General features: G+C 41.0%; 1 protein-coding gene across 2 annotated transcripts; it reads left to right on the forward strand.

Moving 5' to 3' along the window:
* Window positions 1-291: 291 nt before the first annotated feature.
* Window positions 292-8,506, forward strand: NEK2 (NIMA-related kinase 2). 2 transcript variants are annotated; one of them, XM_010576426.1, is made up of 9 exons: window positions 292-436; window positions 637-854; window positions 1,985-2,222; window positions 2,922-3,004; window positions 3,242-3,368; window positions 4,182-4,401; window positions 5,385-5,439; window positions 5,522-5,592; window positions 8,164-8,506. In XM_010576426.1, the coding sequence occupies exons 1-9, from the start codon at window positions 341-343 to the stop codon at window positions 8,388-8,390; spliced, it is 1,335 nt and encodes a 444-aa protein (XP_010574728.1). In that variant the 5' UTR covers window positions 292-340; the 3' UTR covers window positions 8,391-8,506. The 2 variants fall into 2 exon arrangements, with proteins under 2 accessions (XP_010574728.1, XP_010574729.1); XM_010576427.1 differs by having other exon boundaries at window positions 5,522-5,586.
* Window positions 8,507-22,255: the final 13,749 nt, after the last annotated feature.

Raw genomic sequence — 22,255 nt, forward strand, 5'->3', positions numbered from 1 at the left:
CCCGCCGTGCCCTCCCCGCCGGGTAGGCTGCCCCGCGGGGCGTCCCCCGGAGCCCCCGGCCGGCGAGGAGCGGCGACGCGACGCGAAGCGGAGGGAGGGAGGGAGGAGGGGAGGCGGGAAATAGCGCAGCCCCAGCTCTCGCGAGAGCTCCCTGGCACCGCCACCCGGCAGTTGTAACGGCCGTAACCTGGCAGTCGTTGTTTACGGCGGCGTAGCCAATGGGAAGGCGAGGCACGTGGGCGGCGCTGGGGAGCCAGGCCAATGGGAGGGAGGGGCGGCGCGTTTAAACAGCGCGGGTGCCGAGGCCGGCCCTCCGGGGGTTTGTGGCGGTTGCGTCGCCATGCCCGGCCGCCCTGACGACTACGAGGTGCTGCTCACCATCGGCGCCGGGTCCTACGGCAGGTGCCGCAAGGTGCGCCGCAAGGCCGACGGCAAGGTGAGGCGGCGGCGGTAGCGGTAGCGGTAGCGGCGGTGGGGGCTGGGGCATCGTAGCGTGCCGGTGCTGTCCGTTTCAGCTGGGTGCTGGCGGGTCTCGGAGATAAGCGAGCGGCTTCGAAAGCCCCTCTTCCCCGCTCCCGCAGAGGTCTGGCTCGTGTATAAAAGCCTCACCCCCTAAGGTGCTTTTTCCCTCCCTAGATCTTGGTATGGAAGGAGCTTGACTACGGCTCAATGACAGAGGCAGAGAAACAAATGCTTGTTTCGGAAGTGAATTTGCTTCGTGAGCTGAGACATCCGAATATCGTCCGCTATTACGACCGGATCATCGACAGAAGCAGCACCACCCTGTACATCGTGATGGAGTACTGTGATGGTGGTGACCTGGCTAGCTTAATTGCAAGGTGCACAAAAGAAAGGCACGTGGAATCAATCTGTCTGTGGTAATGTTGGAGTATCCAGCATTAAGTATCTTGGGAAATCAAAAGAAAAGTGAAATGTATCTCCTCTTCATAACTTTAAGTTATGAGCAACTTTAAGTTTAATCCTTTGGACCGAACAACTCTTCTGAAATGTGAAAGGTTTTGTACAAATTTACAACACCAATGGGAATTGCGCCAATGAATGCACCAACTGATTGGATGTTTATGTTGAAATAGTAAAAAAACTGAGCTCTATTATGAGGCAGAAGCTGTTGAAGGGTTTCTGGATGCCATGCTATACATGGGGTTGAAAACATAAACCAGCAAGTCATAGTTCTTGCATATAGGTAGCTTGATCTGTGAGGTTCTTCTGGTTTGCCCGTCAGTAAAACCACTTGCACCCTATTTTCTGTTAGAACGCCAAAATACATGAAAGGGAAAAGTGATTCTGAACATGATGTTAAAAGCTACTTTATGTGCCTGTATATAAAGCTTGTGGAGACACCAAGTTGATGAGACTTTACCTTGGTCTAATCTTAGACTTAGCAGCCTACTTAAGTATAATACCCGTTTTCACATTCTTAGGTTAAACAAGTGCGTGACACCACATGTGTTACTTTGGAAGAATAGTCTAAAATGGTACTGCAGTTGTCCCCAAACATCAGTGTTTTCATTTAAGGAAGGCTATATTAAAAATCAGTCCTGTCTTGGCTTTGTTGTTGTTGTATGTTGCTCATTATGAACAGCTGACAATATACTGTTATAAGTGATGAGAGGGACAGATCTCATCACAAAAGCATCAAATTGATATTTGTGTTGTAAGTAATGGAAATGCTACATATTTGTTAGACTCTTTGGAGGAGGAAGGAAATATTACAGGGATGCTGCAACAAAAGTCTAGATGTCTTCCAACATATTTGGAATGATTTTTTTAAATTTCCATTTTTAAAATAGCATATGTAGGTAGGTGCCTGTTGCTGTTAGTTTTCTATAAAGGTGCCGGGGTTGATTCAGTGATGTTTTATAATAGTAGTATTTTAAAAGTTACAGAACTAGGACTGGCAGCAGCTACTTTAACTGATGTATGCTCAGAGAATATCTTTTTAAACAATGTATTCATCTTTCAGGCATTACTTGGAAGAAAGCTTTGTTCTCCGAGTATTGACTCAATTGACATTGGCCTTGAAGGAATGTCACAGACGGAGTGATGGTGGAGTCACTGTGCATCGTGACCTAAAACCAGCAAATGTCTTTCTAGATGGCAAGCAGAATGTGAAACTTGGAGATTTTGGACTGGCTAGAATATTGCACCATGACACCAGCTTTGCCAAAACATTCGTTGGAACTCCATATTATATGTCTCCAGTAAGACCTCCCTTCTGTGCCTTATCTTCCCTTTTGTCCCTCCAAGATCTGTTTTCTTCAGTGTTGGTCTCAGAGTCCATGAATGTTTGGGAGGTTTTAATGAAGAGTTCCTAGTCTTAAATGCAGGTGACTTTTTTCATGGAGTGTATATGTTCTGGAGACCAAGGTTATTTTGCAGTTATTTTCATCTTTCTTCCCCACACCGTCACTGCCTTCTAATTAAAGTTGCTCTTCGCTCTGTAAGTTTTGATGTATTCTTGCAATGTTAGAGATATGTTGGAGTATATAGTTCCTGAAAAGGAACAGGGAAGCTAGAGCACTTTTATGTTTCATAGTGTTAAGGTCAAGAGCTTATTAAATTACCTCTTGATGGTAGGATTTTAATTTGTAGTGGAAATGAGCAAGAATGAGTTATTTCCCTGATATGGTGCATTTTGTGAGGGAAAGATGAATGTTGGCTGAAATATGGTGTTGTATCAGCTGAAGATTGGTGCAACACTTCAGTCTTCTACAGCGTAGTACTGCCATAACTTGTTAAAATCCTGCTAGTAAGAGTAGCTGTGGAGATTAATTAAGTTAGAATCTTAAAACTAACTCCAGTAAGTAATGGTTTAATTTAGGTTTGAACAGTTGTTGATTATCCTGCAATAGTAGAACAATGTCTTAGTTAATAAACCTAAGATTGTTCTCTTTCTTTAGGAACAAATGAACCACATGTCATACAATGAAAAATCTGACATCTGGTCCCTAGGATGTCTCCTGTATGAACTATGTGCTCTCTCGTAAGTATAGTAGTGTGGTAGTTAATGTGGAAACTTAGCTGTTAATGCATGTATCATTAAATTTTGTATAGATGAAAGCTTAAAGGTTTCAGAGACGAGTCCTAGATTTTTATTTCTGTATTGGTCTTGACATCAAAACAAACCTTTTATTGTGGCTTTTTTTAGTCTGATACATTTTTATGGAGAATAAGTCCTGTAAAACTAGTGAAAGAATCCAAGAAAAATGTTCTTCTTCAGGCCTCCATTTAGAGCTTACAACCAAAAGGAGTTGGCAGAAAAGATAAGGGAAGGGAAGTTCAGACGAATACCATATCGTTACTCAGAGCAGTTGAATGAACTTCTCAAAGAGATGCTGAATGTAAAGGTAAGAGTCAATTACTATTTTTTCCACCTATAATTTGAACTAGTACTGAAATACTAGTTTTTCTTCTCAATTAAGAAACAAACTGATCTGGAGTTGTGGTTGCTAATCACCTTGTCATCACTGTCAATATCACTTGTAGGAGAAGGAGGAAGGAATTGTGCTTTGAGTCCATTAAACAAAGGCAGCAGATGAAGTGTTATGCTAGGTTCACAGGATGCAAAAAGACTGTCTCAGTATTGGCTTATAGAGAATTTCATAACAGCATGTTTAACAAGGTCTTATAACTTCAGGACTAAAATGGTTCCAGTGTGTTTGGAAGTTGGAAGGGGTTGTTTTGTCTCCATTTCGGGTTTTGATTCATATGGCTAATGTATAGCTCGCCCCCCATGGCTGGCATGGGGATGTTGAGAAGAATACTGCATGAGACAACAAAGCTGTAACAAGAACCCAAGTCTCCAACAGGTATGGATCCTTCAAGAATCAAGTGACAGGCAGAGATGGGAGTGTTAGCTCCAGAACCTATGGACAATTGCCTCTGTAGGCTCCCCACCCCATTCTGGCTCTAAAAGGAGCAGGTGCCTGGGCTGGGAGACCCAGACTTTGAGCTTCTGGAGCTGAAGGCTGGTAACAGCCTTCTCCCTCAACTTTTGTCATCTGGCTGTGCTACCCTTCCTAACTCCATTTTTCTCCAACTTCTCCTTCACTGTATAGCACCTCAGCTGGTTTCTACCTGCAGTGGGTCTTGCTTGGAAATCCCTGGCCTTAACGTTTCTTGGTTACGGATGGAACCTGTTGGTAATGTCTTTCCTTTAGGATTATTGCCGACCTTCTGTTGAAGATATTCTGCAGCACCCCTTGATAGCAGATTTGGTGACAGAAGAACAAAGACAAAATTCTGATAAAAGAGGCCGGAGATCATGGGAGCCAGAAAGGCTGCAGCATTCAGATGCTGCAGTGAATGAGCTGAAACGGAAGGAACAACAATTACAGGAGCGAGAACAAGCCATTAAAGACAGAGAGCAACGTTTGGAGCGTATGATATTCCACTTTGGGAAGGGGGTGGCAATGGGATTCTGATTCAAAAGAATAAGTGCAGAGGAAGGAAAGGTAGACAGTTTTCAAAACTCTCATTTTAATGCACTAGGATATTGTACTCCTGCATTCACTACTAAAATTCAGTCTAAAGACTGAAACAAGAATGCTTGGGCTTTTACTCATAGATAGTAGTTCTTGTTTTAAGTTACTAAGATATAATTGGCAGTTTGGATAGAAGTCTGGTTTGGGAAGATTATTAAACATGAGTGACAATTAGGAAAGTATGCAGAAAAATGGAGTATGAATATAGTTCTGCACTGTGCAGTGTAGGTTGCTTTTCACCTACTCTGTGTAAGCGAACATTGGCTCTACTAATGTATAACCTAAGGTGAGCCTGATGTTGGAGCAAAATATACTTGAGTAAACTGTCAACAGCTTTTATAAAAGCTGCACCCTACAGGCAGCTTACCTGTGAAACTATAGATGGCTGGTCTTCAGGTGTTGGGATTTCCTGCCCACATAAAATATGTCTTTGTATATGCAGTAGTCTCTGTAATACAGATTTTAACCATATATATTGTTTTCTGAGCCTGAGTAACAGCTGCTGCTGCTGTAAACAGGGTGTTTAGTCATAGCTGAATTACAGTATCTGGTATCTAAATATTTAGAACTGGTGTCATGTGTGCCATGAGTTCATGTGCAGAATAGAAAGCTGCTATAGCTTCACTGTTGCAGCTATAGCAGCGTTTGGGGGGGGAAGTGTGCCTGGCATTTCAGAGTACTTGTCCAGTGCTTTATCAGTGCATTGACAAAGGTATATCTACACAGCAGTTATTCTTGTTTAGAGCCATAGAAGCAGAAATGGTGCATCTGACAGTTTATTACTGCTGTCTTTTTCTGCAAGAAAATCCATCATGCACAATCACTCTAACTTTAACATTTACATTTTAACACTGCATACTACCATATTTCTACTTCCAGAGAGAGAACGGGAACTCTGTGTTCGAGAGAGACTGGCAGAGGACAAACTTGCTAGGTATCTTACTAACCGATAATTGCCTATATTAGAAACTCTACAATCTTACAACAAAAAGCTTAAACGTCTCTTTTCAAAACAGAGCTGAAAACCTGATGAGGAACTACAATCTCTACAAACAGCAGAGGACATTAGCTTGTGCAGATGGTCCAGGTATGAAAATATGCAAGAAGCCACTTGCACTGATAAACGTAGGCTGGTATGACCAGAAGAATGCCCCTGATGCTCAGCGTGCTGTGCCTAGTCCCATTGTAGCCATACAAACCCCAATTATCTCTGCGTGGTTGGGAAGAGACTCTTGATTTTCTACTTTGCAAAAAGACTTAATGAATGATGCTCAACCATGAGTATGAGTTACCACTGTCAGCACTGTGGTCTTATGCTGTTTTGAAAATTAGGTTCTTATGGTAAGCTAATGGAAGTGCTGACTTGTAACCCAAATGTTTCTGAGCTGCACTTATTTTACTTATGAATGTCTTTTTATAGACCTTTGTTTTAGTTAATTTTAATAAAATTGCACATGTCTAATCACTTCAGCTTTAGTTCAACTTCCAAAAACTTCAGTGTGGGAAATAATATTTGTTGCCAGTGACCCAGCTGTGATTGGTGCATTGTATAAGTTCTGAAGAATACAAACTGCTATTATCATACTCCAGTTTAACTCACTAGAAAAAAAAAAAACCACAACAAAACCCCCCCCCAAAACAAAACAGTTTTGAAAATGTGCTATAATGCTTACTGACTAGCTGTAGTCCAATCTGTTTTATAGTGGTTATTACCCCATAAGTATTTGACACTCACTTTGGCCTCAGTTGTTCAGTCCTTACTATCATAAGAGGTAGTATTGTCTGTTCATTGCACCCATCTTTTAATAGTAAAAATGATTGAAGTATCTAAATGCATTTTGAAATAGTGGTAGAATATTTAAGTGGCTGAGTCCGAAGTAGTACTCTAGAACAAAGAAATGTGAACACTCTATAACATGCAGCAACAATCTCTTCATTTAGTTTTGGTCAGATAAAACAAGATAAGCACGTCACTGCCTCTAATACAAATAAAACTGAAGTTGCATTTTTTTCAAGAAGTGCCTATCACAGCAGGAAAGAACACAAGTAAAATGCCACCAGAAGTTAGTGGTACTTGAGCCATTTCTAACATTCCTGTCAATTTTGAGAATTCCACCTGTTTCTCAATATATTGTCTGACTTCATATTCTTTAATGTATCAAAATTAAGAATAAACTTGCCTTGGGCTTTCTGATGTTGCCTCTACCACTGGATGACTGAAGGTTAACGAGCTTCAGCATTTGCTTCTGTTCTCTTCTGCATCTCCTACCCCTTTATGTGATACTTTGACCTTAACAGGGGTATTAGTTTTTGAAGATGGGCAAAACCACTTTGAGCAGTTAATACCTCAAGACAGACAATGCAGAAAAGTGAATATAGTTATTACAAGACTAAGTCTTGCAATAGCTGTAGATTACTTGATTAAACATTTGTCACAATGTTTGCTACACTTCTAATTCATTCCATGGTACTCTTGTAATACTGTTTCTCAAATTCTCCCTGTCTGGATAGGAATGGACTAAGTGTTTCTCCAATATGTTACCAAGACCACTTGCTTCTGTTATTTTTAGTTTCTCAACTATTACTGTATTTTTCACAACTGGGTTGCATCTTGCACATCTCTTGGATCCCTAATTCTTCTCAAAGTCAGTTGTGTGGTTCACTTCACATTGAAATGGAATACCAAAAATCCTGGGTCCTAAGACAGTGTCCCTTCTTAGGGAAGGATTTAATGTTAAAACAGATATAGCTTACTGACATGAAACAACAAAATGCTGAAACATTCACTAGCCTCTTCAGTTTGGTACTGCTCACTCTTTTGTGCTTATTGCACTCTTGCTCTAGCCTAATTAATTGAAAATTAAGGCTTCAGCAGTGTTAAGATTAGGATAGTTAGACCTTTGATTAAAAATAAATAATTAAAAATCACACCTTAAGTTGAGCCTTGTGAAATTGCCTCTTATGATAGGCAACTCAGCTGTTTTAATAGCTTTTGATGGTAGTTTTTGTACCCTGAGTCATTAAAACCAAAACAAACTAACTGCCTTTTGATTGTGGCAGTTCTATACACCTAAAACATAGCTATACTATGAAAATTCCTGTTCTGGAGGCTGAAGTGAAAGTAACTTGCTAATTTTTAATGCACCTAAACTCATTAATCATGAAATCAGAGCCTAGTTTGTACCCCATTGACTTAATACAAGGATAGAGTTGGAACAACGTGGGTAATGTAGAAAGACCTCTGGACAGGTTGGGTCTGCCCCCTGCCATGAAGGAAAGACAAGGTTTTTCAGTAGCTGAGACCCTAATTCTACATTTACCTTTGGAACTAGATTATGTTACTGTTTAATTTCTGTGCTTCAGAAGAAAGGCCATGTCTTTTCTCCTTATGTAAACTAATATTTCCTTAGGTGTTGGGAGGTGCACCCTAGAAACTACAATGGCATGTATCCTTTTACCACAATCATTTAAAAGCCTTGTTTTCGATTTTTCCTCAAAAAAATGGAAAAGAATTGTTGCTTTGAACTAAAATGTATTTAATTAGATCACTTAAAGCTGTAAGTAGATAGCAAAATGGTTAATAGCTTTAAAAGACATAAGCTAAACAATGAATGCTGAAAGATGCACTAATTCAGTACTTATTTTTTGATTTCTTAAGATAATGCATTCCTGCTCCCCTTTTCTACAAACAAAAAGAAAGTACACTTTGATGGAAGTGAAGAGAATGCTGTGCCTCCTGTTAATTTGGAGAACTATCCCCTTTCTAAAGGGAAATGCTCTGATCTCAAGAAACGTCTATATGCTGCAAATCTACGGGCTCAAGCACTGTCTGAACTGGAAAAAAACTATCAACTAAAGAGCAGACAAATCTTGGGCATGCGCTGAAACTGTAACATGGATGTTAAAAATGATTAAATGTTTAGGAAGATATTTGTGCCTCCCTCTTTTAAGCTGGAACCTACTGAAAATTTATTTTAACCGTTGTTAGACAAACTCTTAGTCTATGATAGGTAGTTCATGATAAAGGCATAAGAGATTATATTACAAAAAACAGGTAGTTTTGATACCAAATGAAACAAACTGAACGAACTGTATTATTAAAGAAAAAATATTTTGGTCCTCCTGTTTACCATACATTACTCTTTTGCAAATATAAAGAATGAATATTGTAAACCAGATTTTTCTAAATCTGGTGTGAAAAACTTTTCAGATTAAATATGTACAGAGATTCATAATCTGTAGGTTAAAATGATGCTGTATGTAATGTACAGTACTTGATAAAATAAGTATTGATATTTTGTATATGTGGAAAAACTGGCTTTTTTGTCTGCGCTTGTAAATATTTTTTAACTATCAAAAGAGCAAAAAGAGATTTTATGTTATCTCTTCCTACTAACTAGGTGACCTATCAAAGCAGGCTACTTTTAGTTTAATGTCTTTGGCTAATGAGTGGGATGGGTCAGCTTAGCATAATTGATGAGTTTATACTCATTTCTGCCTGGGCAGCTGAATGGCTTGTCCATCAGCTCCTGAAAGGCCTGCTTCAGGGCATAGCATTTGAAAGATACCTTCTTTGGTTTGTCTTGAAACTGTGTTATAACCTGATCTCCTGAGACTGCTGTCTTGGAAGGGACACCATCCAGGGTATTAGCACCTGTGTTTTGGGGAGGGGCAATTGTACTTTGAATAGCAAATCCTAATTTTCTTGAGGCTTTGAGGTGTTTCCATCTTTCCCTTCACAATTCTCTGCTGGAGTAGGAGTTGCTTGCTTAAGGTGGTGTAAGTTTCATGAACTCACTCAGACTCACGAATTAAAAAAAAAATCCTTTGGAACTGTAATGTCTGGCATATATTTTACATAAAAAAATTTTCTCTCTTGGTTGAAATGCCATAAAACATACATTCTTAGAAAACAGCTAATTTTCAAAACATTTGTTTCCGTATTGGGCCATGAATGTTATCTAAGGAGGTATTCTAGATGGTTTTTACTTGAAAAAAGAGAATCTTACTTGAAACATCAATTTAATTTGGTGTATTTGCTGATAGACATGTACTTGTGTCACCAAACAATAGTTCTGCTCTAGCAGATTCTTAACCACCCAGCAGAACTTATCATATTTGCTTGTATAGTGGTTACTGTTTTCACCACATCCTTTGCTTAAAAGAATTAGAATATGACCATTTTGTTTGCTAGTCTAAAACTACCACTATTCTGGTGGCCATTAGCCAGCACTAGGTGTGGTTGAAATGTCTGGCAGGTATGCGCAGCCAAAGCAGCTGTGCCATATGGATCAGTGCAGCTTTCCTTCTGCATTCTTTCATATTGTTGAAGATTCTCACACATATTTGGAGGGTGAATCCCTGCTTTCTCACCATGTTTGTACATTCAGATTTTTCTGTTCTGTGCCTCAACCGGAAAATCTGCAATGCAGTTCTACTGGCCTTCATGTGGATCTTTATTGTATAGCCCATAAAACATCAAAGGGTAGAATATGCAGTGGTGTTAGTCTAATCTAAAAAAATATGTAGGATGCAAGAATTTTGTTGCATGCTTTGTCGTCTGCAAAATGCAAGTACTGATTAGTGAAAGGAGGAAACCAAGCAATGAAGAAAATAAATTAGTAATTGATTCAGGAAAAGACTGCATTGTGAAATGGCTGGTGTTTGCAAATGCTTTGTTTTTAACAAGACCAAACTAAGAAAATGGCTCGAGAGTCTTTTTTTTTTCTTTGCACACATAGATGGAACAAATAATTTCTGCGTTTAAAAGTAAAATACCTTCAGCGATTACCTGCAGCTTTCCTCTTCCTTTAATTCTTTATTGACCTCAAGATGGCACTGTTGCCCTGTAATTGTTGGCAATTACCTTCAGTCTATTGATATATTCATGCAAAATTTAAGATCTGACTTAAATATATTTTTACCTGTTTTGTTTCAGAAAATCATAAGTGTGTTGCTGCAAGATGCTGATTTTCTTAGGCTACAGATGCTTTAGTACTTGCTGGTGCAATTATTTGTAATTATCTCCAATTTGCCATTTTGCATCTTTTATGCATGTTTTATAAAAATAGTTGAATCAAAGTCCTCGTTAACAATTACACTATTATGAATAAGAAATGCTATGGAGAGTGCAAACTGTATCAACCACAATGGCAGTAATAAATTAGAACAGCTTAAGTTACAGCTGTAGCACCAAGCTATTTAAACTGCGTTATTCACAATGTCTTCTTGAAGTATTATCACTCTAATATGATGAATGCAGTGTTTCATGAGGTTTTTTAAATAAGAACTTCCAACCAGTATCTGTCAAACATAGGGGAAGGCATCCTGGAGATGGTCTTCTTTCAGGATTTCTGCTTTGGAATCCTGAAATTCACATTTTCCTACAAAGGCATAATTGTTTTTCCCAGAGCACGTGTGTAGCATTGGAATCACATTCAGGATGTAATTTTCAAATATATTCGGGAAAATAAATAGAACATTTATGGGAATAGTGACTGCTTATAGAGTGCTTGCAAAACATTACCATCATGCTGATGGGTATACTTATCTCTTAGAAGTGAAGGTAAATTTGTACATATGTGTATGGTACAGCCTAAGCCTTACAGGATGATAATGGTGTACACTGTTGAATGTTGTGAGATAAATTCAATGATGTTTAATATAGATATCAGGAATTTTAACAATATGTATAGTTGTGGGCACACAGATGATACATAGAAGTGACCTCTGAAATTACAGAAGTTTTATATGCATAGAATATAATTTAGCTCAAGGATAGACTGGAGGGGAAGTTGCATCGTTTTTGAAAAATGTGGAGCAGATCCCTGATTTTCAGCCTTCGTGTGTGACCTTGATCAAGAAAGACCCTGTCCTGGGCCTTAGGTTCCCTTCTGTAACAGGCTCATCACAGGGGGGTGCTCAGAGACAACACTAGGATGCTGTACAGGTCTGCACTTTGGGCAGATTTTTGGTGGCAGTGGTGCAACCACTTTGGTCTTCTGCTTTGGACAGCTGTACACGTACTGGGGAATGGAATATACTGGGAAAATAGTGGTGAGTTACCAAAGTAATTTATTTAATGATTAGCCTGGTCAACCGTCCCCTCTGCAGTCAGTTGACCAGGCCATTCTATGTGACTACAGCACTTAAATGGTGTGAAAGTGCTGGCTAGCTGGGCAGATAAAATGCTTAGAGGAAATCAGGCGTAAATATAGAGGACTATCAAGCTTCTTCCTAAACATAAATATCAATAGGTCATTTAATCCATACTATATCACTGAAGAGGTGGAGAGATAAATCCCTCCAGAACAATTATAAAATACTTTATCATAGGGAATCTCACACTTTTGCCTTTACTGTTGGTGAGTAACCCAGGAAGAAGTGATCTGGTCCTAACAGTGGCACAAGCTGCTTCACAGGCGCTCACTGCAAGACTCAGTCTCCTGCGGTTTCCCACAGGTACAAGAAACAGTGCAGAGCAGAAGCTCCCTGCTATTGCTCTTGTCTTCATCCGAAAAAGAGAGACTGCTCCTCACTTATGCTGCTCGTTATCCTAGCGCCTGTGTGTTACCCCTTGCTGTGCTGATAAAGATGAAGTCCGTTTCCCAGTAAGCAATGCTTCTTAGCATTCATAGTCCAAAATACAGCTGGACTCAGTAATGGTACAGTGACAGCCTTTGGGTCATGTCTTTGTCTTATTCTTCCCTTGTGTAATTTGTGGGAAGCCAGAGGAATCCTAATAGCTATAAAGCCGGTGTATTGGGCGTAGAAGCTGAAGCGTGCCCTGGGAGCCTGCTTAATAGGCACTTCAGCACCGTGGAAGACTTTGGCCTAATTAAGGCTACATACAGTATAATCCACATTGGGTATTAGAAGTGAGTTTTATTTATATATTTACCTTAAAAGTTAGCTGATAGTTAAATATTAATCTTTACAACTTTAAAAAGCTCCACAGACTGATAGCATAACACCACATATTGTTATACTGCTTTTCCATTTAATCTTGCTTTCAGCCAGATCAGCAATGCTGGGAAGTTACTATACCAGAGGCAACAGCGCCTTTATCTGACATACTATTTTGAAGGCAAAGTGCACTTCTGAGGCTCAGCTGCCATGAAAGGATGAAGCTTTGTTGGAAAAAAATCCTTTGTATTCTACAAAATGGACTCATGACAGAGTTTTATGATATAAAGGGAAAAGAAAGGCTACAGAGACACCTAGAATTAGCTAGGTCCAGATAGTCTTATTTTTCAATGTAGGCTCTTTCTCGGTAAGAAAAACATAACTTATTTATGAAAACTTTTGGCTAATTAACTTTCCTTTTTGACTGCTTTAATTTTTTACTGATGGATGATGCTTGTTGCAGGTTCAAGCAGAGGTAATTTATGGGCCCAGTTATAACTGCATTGTTTTCTACTGTGAATATATGACTGGTCTCAATGCATTATGTCTACTTCCTTGACAACTGAAACTCTGACTTGGACATGACATTCAGTGAGTAATAACCAATAATGCAGCTTCCACTATCAACCTTCGGATGTAGTTCTTTGTGGTAAAATTTATGCAACATGCAGGTTTATGAGGACTATGGCAGGTACTTAGCAGGTGCTTGAATACTTGGCTAGAGCTAACGGGTTTTTTTTCCATTACTCATACTAATCTGAAAAACTTTTTTATTTGCAAAGATAGCTGCTAAATACTTTTTTACTGTTTAATCAGCTCTTCTGGCAGGGCCTGCTCTTAAAAGGTCATCAGAAGCAAGAGTATACATAATATAAATTTTTGCATGTGTTTGTGTCAGTTGAAGTCCCAAGGACACAACAGAAGCGCAGTAAAGCCAATGACAAGCTTTCCTTCAAATTCAGTGAACTCTTGGCTGGACTTCAACTTCATTAGCATTAGACATACTAGACATTTGTAAATACTTACACTTGTTTGCTATTTGGGGAGGAAGAGCATTGCCAAAGGCACAGCAGGAACAAACGATCCATCTTCCTCAACAGAAGTGAAGACACGCCACTTTAGGTAGAGCTTTCAACCTTAGCTTCTACCAAATCGGACTTTCCTTGACAAGAATTGCATCAATGGCCCTCTTGCAAGCTTGGGCATCACACAGACCTCTCTGGAGTTGTATGTAGTGTTAGGGAATAGTGAATGCATTTTTTTCTGCTCATAATGCGTTTTATCATCCAATTGCAAACAGAAGCAATATTATCTGCCTGACCTCTCAGCTCTTCCTAGACCATCAGGGAACACTCCAGTGACCCCAGAGCTAGATGGCTATTTAGGTCATCAGGTTTAGAAAATCCTTCCTGACAAATGCAAATGTTAAAGTCACTGACCGACTTGAGTCCTAATTGCCATGTAAAGTCTCTTCTGACTACTACTAATCAATCTTTAGATGCCACTAGGGAAAGATAATATGGACTTTCTGAGACATGGATGATAACATAAACAAAGCCATCAGGGCAAATGGCAGATCATGACAGACAATGATTTCCTGGGAGGTGAAGCAAATACCTCCTATGGCAATGATCCACGTAATTAGCTTGTACTGGCTTATAAGTACTTTGTGGTTGCTACTAAAAGCAGAAGGAAGCATTAGCATTAAAGAAAATGATATCATCAAGGAAGTATTCAGTTGACTGGAAAAATAACATATTTTTATGAGAATTATTACAGACTTACCTTTAGGGCTCATTTAAATATTTCTCCCCAGGTAAACTGAAAGCTAGGAAAATCTCACCATTGTGCCAGTTTCTAGAGGGACAAGCGTGATCAGAGAACTGCTGCTGTATGATGTGCTCAGAGGGATCCATCTGCCTAGGCAGGCTGGGGCCTCACTCTCATCAGGTGTAAGATCATTTTTCACCAATCTTAATTCAGTCAACTTCAGCAAGGTGATGGGCACAGATCAGCAATGTGATGAATACAGGTAAGCAACCAAGATTGCGTCACTAAATCTCTGTGTAAGATGCAATGAGTAAAATTCCCCGCTCTAAATTTCCCGCTCTTTTTCAAAGCCAAATTCCTGTCTCAGTGCTTGAGGTCTCAAGATGAAACTGGAAGCTACAGGGGGACCTCACCTCTGTGCAAAGCTGCATTCAGTGGAGCTCCATGTGTTATCAAAAGGGGAAAGGGCATGCAACTATATTTTCTAGTTACTGATCTTAAGTAAGAGACTGAAATCTAGACACTGCATTGCCTAAGTTTGAGGCATTTCTCTGGGCAGAGCCCTGGAAACCGTGTTTCAGAAGCTTAGAATGGAATTTGTGTATGAGCAACCACAGCCTTCACTTGTGCATGTTTTTAGCCTCCTTCCAGGTTCATTTTGCCGTTTCATGTTCTGGCTAAAAGAATCCATGGAAGACTCATCTTGTAACTGCTGCTAATTTGCACTTGCTGCTGGCATGGCTGTGGGTGCAAACCAGACAGTTAATTGTTGGCAAGAAGAAGTGAGTTAATCACCGCCTTGGAAGTGTGGCCCTCTGCTTGTGCTCCAGGGAATGAGCTCAACTGAATGGCAAATCCCAGCCAGGGAACTCAGCCTTGGGTTTGTGCCAGGCAGTAACCATGAGTTTTGTTTTCAAATCTGGCTCTGCAGTAACTTCTTGCATAAAATCCTAGTGCCTGGCTCAAGTTGACCAGATGGTCTAATGGTCACTTCCTTTTTTAATCCTATTTTTTTACAGTTTAGATTCCATCTTCAAAGCCACTTTATAGAAGTGGAATAGCACTTGCTACAGAGGTCAATTTTAAGCTCAGCATTATTGCAATGATTTGCAGTGTTCGCAAGTAGCCTGACATATCTGCATTGCCTCAGTTGCATGCAAAACTCTCTGTCAGAAATGGGGGTTGTTTCTAAAGGCTTGCTCCAGGTCCTGCCCCTGCACTCCTTACCAGGCTGTTTCTCCACATCTTCAGTTTGGGCAAACAGCCAACTTTCCAAAAAAAAAAAAAAAAAAAAAAAAAAATCACCCTTATAAAGTGGGATTGAAGAAATTACTATGCTGTCGTTAACTTTGGAGTTATTAGTGGACATGTAAAGATATACTGTATGTAACCAATTGGTATTGGTACAAAGTTGGAGAAGAACTATGTATGTTTTGCATGGATTTATTATTGTTATTATCATACAAATATGTACTACCAGAGATGCTGTCAGCTTTAGTCCTAATCCAGTATCCCACAATTCCAGGCTGTGAACAAATATTTTTTAGCGATCCTACAGTAAAATCACCAATTGTTCTCTTACAGGAAATCTGAAGCATCAACAAGAAAAGCACTGAATAAAATCAAATCTTTGCAATGGTAAGGACAGCTTTCACCATATGCAAACACAGAATTGCCTTCCACTCTTCTTTTTAGTAAGCAAACGCAAAACAATTAGCCTCTTCGCCCATTTACAGGCTCATTCTCCCTGGTGACTCGGCCTGGAAGAAGAGTAGCTGCTCATTTACTTAATGTCAGGAGAACTCTCTATAATGCTGTAAATCATCCTGTCCTGTTTCAGCCTCAGCAGTGCTGAGAAACAGGATATGTACCCAGTCTCAGCACTGCACGTCCCTAACTGCACGCAACACATTTAAGACCCCTGATTACTGGTGAGGTCCCTTATTGCCCTTGGTAAATAATAAATAATAATAAATGCATGAAAAGAACACTAGATATTTCTCAGCCTGGGAGTTGTTCTAAGGAAACATATTTGGAACTTGCATTACCTGGCAGTGAGGTTTTTGGTTTGTTTTAAGCATGTAGCTAGTAGAAACAAACCCACACTGAGATATTATTGTCTTGGTACAGCTATTTTGTCCTTCGCAACACACCAGCGCAGGCCACTAGGTAAACTGGAAATCCCTTCGTGGCAACTTCTACCCCTCTAATTTTATTACTTAAATTAATACCAGCCTTCTGATTGACAGCCCAGTAGCCTGACTTCCTCCCTTCACAGGAGGAAATTCACTCTGAATTAACAGGGTGAGCCTGTCCCTATATGCACTTGGTACTCTGCTTTCTCAGCGAGGTTGCTCAGAGTAGTGTCACTCTTGCTTATTGGTTTTAGGAAGTGGTTACGTCTTCAAAAAAGAAGGGTAATTTTATATACATTACTGAAGAGGTATCAAATGATAATATTTAGTATCTTTTCCCCCTTTTTTATTTTGTCTGAGCTAATCCTCCTTTGGCACTGGAGTGAGAGTGGCTGTTTAAACAACAGTAGTTTATTTACAGCTACTTGAGGTTTCATTGTCATTTGTCTGGGATGGTAGAAACATTAACCCTAATTCAGCATTGTTGGAAGCAAAGGATTTCCATGTAATTGCTTTTACAAGGTAGGTGTTACAAATGAGAATTCTCATTTAGGACCCATTTCACAATCACTTCTTCCCTGTGAGTTATGGGGAAACTTTTGCAAAATTTGGGCCAAATATCATAATAAAAAGTCCATTGACCCCTTCAGCTGTTGTTTTAGGGTCATCTCTTTGCAGCATATTACTTCCAGATTTTCTCTCATATTGATCCTCATTAATATTTTATTCATCTACATCTGAAACCTTTCCAATACCTGGACCTGAGTGATTGTGGCTGCTCTTGCCAGAAGACACTGGCAGCCAGGGGATAGCCAGACTGCAGGGCTAGGATATTGGGGAATGAGATGGCTTCTCCATGATCTGAAACCTTTCCATCACTGCTGACTAGTTTTCAAGAAGACACTACACAGTTTAGGCAGGAGTCTTTAATGTGAGAATCTCTGAGTCAGGGTTTAAAGTCATATCAATGCTACAGCTCCTTATGATCAACCTTTGAGCAATAACTTGAGAACTTGTCCTTGAGATTATCAGTAAATTTTTCTTGCATCTCCCTTAGAGCATCTGTGAAGGATAGGGGATTCCCAAAGAAACTGGTCCTTCTTGGCAAAATATAACCCAATAAGAACTGTCTTACCAAAAGCTCTACATAACTGCTGAACATTTCCCCCACTGACAAGTCCTTTATGTATCAGGTCTGGGTGACATCAGAAGGATGATAGTGTGGGTACTCAGCAGCTCTGAGAGACATCTGCCATATGTCAGACACTGATGAACTGAGAGGTTTGCAAACAACTGAGGAAAGTTGCTGAAGTATGCAAAGCTAGGGCAAGATTATTAGGCTTTGTCCTTCGATTGTAAATGCAGGAGGAATCCTGGCCCTGTGGGAGCCATTGATGCTATTGTGGCCTGGGTTGCATACAAAGTCCTGCCTTTTTGATTTAGAGTGTTTATTTGTTTCCAAACCTCTTTCCCCACCATCCCTCATTTCTACTGTCCCTGGGGATGATTCAGTGGAATAAAGCCACATGAATATAACACCCATCCAGCAAAAACACTTGAGGACAGACTTTAAACTGAGTAAGTGTTATATTACTTCCTGAAGAAGAATGTTTTTATAAAGTGATACCCTTATGCCTATTACAAATAATACATCTTACTAATAAGTTGTTTTATCTAAAGAGAAACCTGTAGAGACTGCCCCCGCTGTCCAACAATCAAGTGAAGCTGGCAGAAGGAAGCAAGAACTTTGGATTTAGTAAAAATAACTAACTCTGCCTATTATTTGCTTTTGACGTGTCCCCCCCCCGCTTGCTGTCTTTGCTCCATCTTCTCTGTCTGCTCCATTTCCTTTGTATTTTTCAGTCCCACTATTTTTTTTTTACTGGAACAAATAAAGCCCAGGATATTACACTGTTTGTCTGACCACTGTACTAATCTCCAGCACCAGGCAGCCAACAGTGTCTTCCCAGGACTTAGGAAAGCAGGAATCCTTGCTCTTAACCTTCCTCCTGAACTGTATCTATTCTGTGTGTGCACACATGTGTGCCCTAAACTGATACTTCTAACAGTCACTCAGTTAGAGGGAAGATGACCACACTTGTAATTGCCAAGATTGTGTGCAAATAGATGCCTGTGCACATTTTATGCTACAGTTGTGGTCATCTGAAATTTCCCAAACGGAGACCATCTTGGAAATGCAACTGCTTCCCCTTTTCACTTTAACGGCAACAGCCCTGTGAATTTTTAAGAGGGCCGAAGAACTCGCTGATCTCACTGAAACTGTCAGGGAAAGTAGATAGCAGCACAGAAATTAGCATGCTAAATGCAGGCCAGTATTTACCTCAGGTATCTGGATATTCTTTCGATGTAAATGAGCATTGTATTCTCCTTAGTGCTTTGCTACAGAAGCGTTTCTCCAGCAGTAACATCAAAAAAGCATGTTTAATTATTAGCTGCTTTGCCGCCTCGGTGACTTCAGCAGGCTGCGTGCAGACTTTGCAGATGATGGCACTCAGGCACGTCCGAAGGCTGCGCAGGCAGCCCTGAAAGGAAAAGCTGGAGGCGACCATTCCCCTCTGAAGGCTCCATCCCTCCCAGATAAGCAGCTGTACAGGAGCGAGTATGAGGAGCTGGTCACAGCACTGCTGCTCCTGCCAGCTTGCCGTGCACGGGAGGGTCCCCAAGCACGCCTGCGACCCCGGCAGCCCAGAGGGACAGATCGGCGCAGGGGTCCCTTGCCGGCTGGAGCAGATAATACAGAAACATGAAACCGAGCTGCCGCCAAATTTCGGGTTACAGCGGGGCACGTCAGTCAGAGGCTGTGGCCCTGAGCTCCAGGCTCGGTAACCGGTTGCGCTGTGCCCCGGGCAGGGAGCACTGAAGTGAAGGCTGAGCGCCTGGCTGGGGCCCAGGACGGCCCAGAGCCGCTCAGCGCTGCTTGCAGCCCCCTTCGCTGCCCGTGACCCTGCCTTTTGGGCAACCCCGAGGAGGTTTCTCATAGGCTGAACGTGACCCGGGATCAACACTCACTTTTTAACCTGTGGCTGGATTAGGCAGCATGCAAACTATTGGGTTTTGGCTGCCAGACAGCGATGTTCGTGTGTGAGGGACCTGTGTTATCATCCTGACCAGCACAAACAGGCTGCGTGACATGGTTACAGCAGGCGAGGGAGAGACTGGGGGGGTCAGGAGGACACTATGGTATGTGGGGCTAGGATGAATCACCTCAACAGAGAGAAGACTCGACTCAGCCATGCTACATGCCCTGGTAGGAAGCTCTGGGCCACGTAGCTCTGCCAGACTGTCCCAGCTGCCCCCACTGCTAGGTCAGGCCAGAATCAATGCCAGGAAACCATCGCATATGACCGTGGTGAACTATAATGACAGAGATCAAGCAGCTCCTCCTCTCCCTCCTGTAACACTCCCCAGCCGACAGGCTGCCTGCATGCTGCCACACTGAACATTTCAGGAGGGGCCACACATACGCACTCCCAATTCCTTGTTCACCCACACAGAGTGTCCTGGAGCGCAATCCACTGGTATGGTTGCCTCCCACGGAGGACTATGTCAGCCCAGCCTGTTACGACTCCTCGGGGAAACGTGAAGACATGAACGCTATCATCGGCTGCTTTTCTGTGCGCTTATAGGCTGCAATGAAGTCTCCAGGAGTCCGAAATATCATGTGGGAAACATTTTTCCCATTTAAGATTAGAAATGAAGGTGTTGGCTATCATTATTGACAAGCATAGAAGCTCTGAAGGTCAGCTTGACAAAGATCTACTAATTCATTGGTTTTTAACAGTTAGTGTCTATATATATATGTATTTTGATAGAGCTTATAGTGATTTATTATCACCACAGTGATATAAAATGCATGTAGCAGTGCATTAACAACACTGGTGTGCTGTGATGCTGCTCATCAAATAAGCACATATTTTGCTTATTTACATATTCCCTTTTTTACAAGGAGAATCTTCGTACAGGGAAATTTTCAAGAAACAGGCTCTGGTTTATCTAATTAGCAAAGGCACAAAGTATGTCTACTGTAAGTGGCTAATAAAAACCTGAATAAGCATAGTCCTAGATCTTTAGTTGGCACTGTTCACAATCCTAAGTTTATACACAGCTTAACTGCAGCTTTTTGCACAAGAGCTTGACATACGGCAGGAAAAAGACCTTTATCCCCACTGTTAACTAACCAGATAATATACATTGTTAGTCAATAGGGGAGATGGAGCATGTATTTCACAAACAGATTACATGGAAACTTGACGGACGAGTCCTTCCTGGGACAGCCGTGGTAACTGCTGTATTTAATACTTGCTTTGTCATCTTAGCAGTGGTAGAAATGGGTTCCCTTCATTGGTTCTGCAGCAACTGTGGCACATCATTTAATCTACCCATGCTGATACGAACTTTTGTTTTCCAAAACATTAAGACAGAAACATCTGGCTAGATATAAAGCAGGTCAACACAAATAAAGCTTTCAAGTAGCAATGTTCACAGTTGCTATTTTGCTATGTGAATAGCCATTCATGATGAATGGTATAGAATTAGCTTGTAAGAGATTTAGGTGAAGGTTTTTTTGAAAACTCATGCCTGAAGTGAGGCTCCTCCATGCTTAATCGCCTACATAAATGACCTGCTTTCCAAGAGCAGCCACCACTCCTGTTTGCTTCTGAGGGAACTGTTGGCTTCCCGGGACTGATTAAATCCAAACACCTCCTCTATGCCTGTGAATTTTAGCTTGAGACACAGCTTTGAACATCACATTTCTAGTATATTGGTGTAAGCATTAGTATTAACAGGATGGGCCACTGGATTCCACTCTTCCTTCTGACATTATGCAGTTTGTGGCATTAAAGAACTCGCTTAACTCATACTTTAATGTACGAATAAGAAAAACCCTTGTCTTATAATGGGCAGAACTAACACTTGGGGGCAGGAGTCACCTCATTAGCTGTTGACCTCATCTCTGAGCTATTCACACCAGGCTTTCTTTATAATCAGTGACAGAAATGGGCACTCTAAGGATGGGATTCATGTAATCAAGTACATACTACTGTAGGAGGAGATAAATCACATTGCAGGCTCCACTGACAAAGATGATTAGATCTCTGCTGACTCTAAAGGGACTCGTGATCCGAAGATGTTTGTGTGTCAGCTACCAATTCCCAGGCATGAATCCCTCCCTTATTGTCCAATTGAGACTGTGGTTTCAAGATGAGCATCAGCAAATATGGGCTGTTGCCAGTATAGGGTCACACACTTTTCCCTGCCCTAATCACATGGTACTATGTGTCAGGTCTAGCGATCCTGCAGCCCTAGGTAAATAGGATTAACTTGCTGAACTGGCTGAAAACTAATGATGAAGAAAAAGAATTTGGTTTTGGTTGCACTGGCAGGTGGAGATGATGCCCCTCATGGCATCACATGCCATAATTGCTAGATCTGAGGCCTGGTTGGGGGCAAGAATGTAATTTCTGAAGGGGAAATGTGAGTGCCCTTTTTGGCACCAGCTTTCAGTTGGACTGGCTTAGGTTGACCACAAATTGGCCTCTGTGGAAGGCAGTTCTGAAAATGAATAGATTTAGTTACAGAACATAAAGTTAATACATTTATGCTTGCTGTCTTGGGATATGATTTGACAAACATCAAATACAATTGATCTTTGAAAAGAAAAGAGGTGATGAGACATAGCACAGACCTTCATGTCTCCATCCTTATGTGAAGGCCATGTTTGGTGCCTGTGGAAAGGAGCAGTGTCCAGCAGGTCTCAGTCAGGCTCGCAGCACTTTCCAAATCCCAGCATCAGTCCTGGGAAGAGGTGATGTTAAATGATCAGGACTGAAAAAATGTTACTTCTGCTCTGTGCAAAGATGCTTTTCAAACAGGTCTGAAAACGGTTACCTGCAGAAAATGTTTATAGTGGGTCCAAAT

This window comes from Haliaeetus leucocephalus, unplaced genomic scaffold (genome assembly GCF_000737465.1).
Source record: "Haliaeetus leucocephalus isolate CR32 unplaced genomic scaffold, Haliaeetus_leucocephalus-4.0 Scaffold526, whole genome shotgun sequence".
Taxonomy (NCBI): domain Eukaryota; kingdom Metazoa; phylum Chordata; class Aves; order Accipitriformes; family Accipitridae; genus Haliaeetus; species Haliaeetus leucocephalus.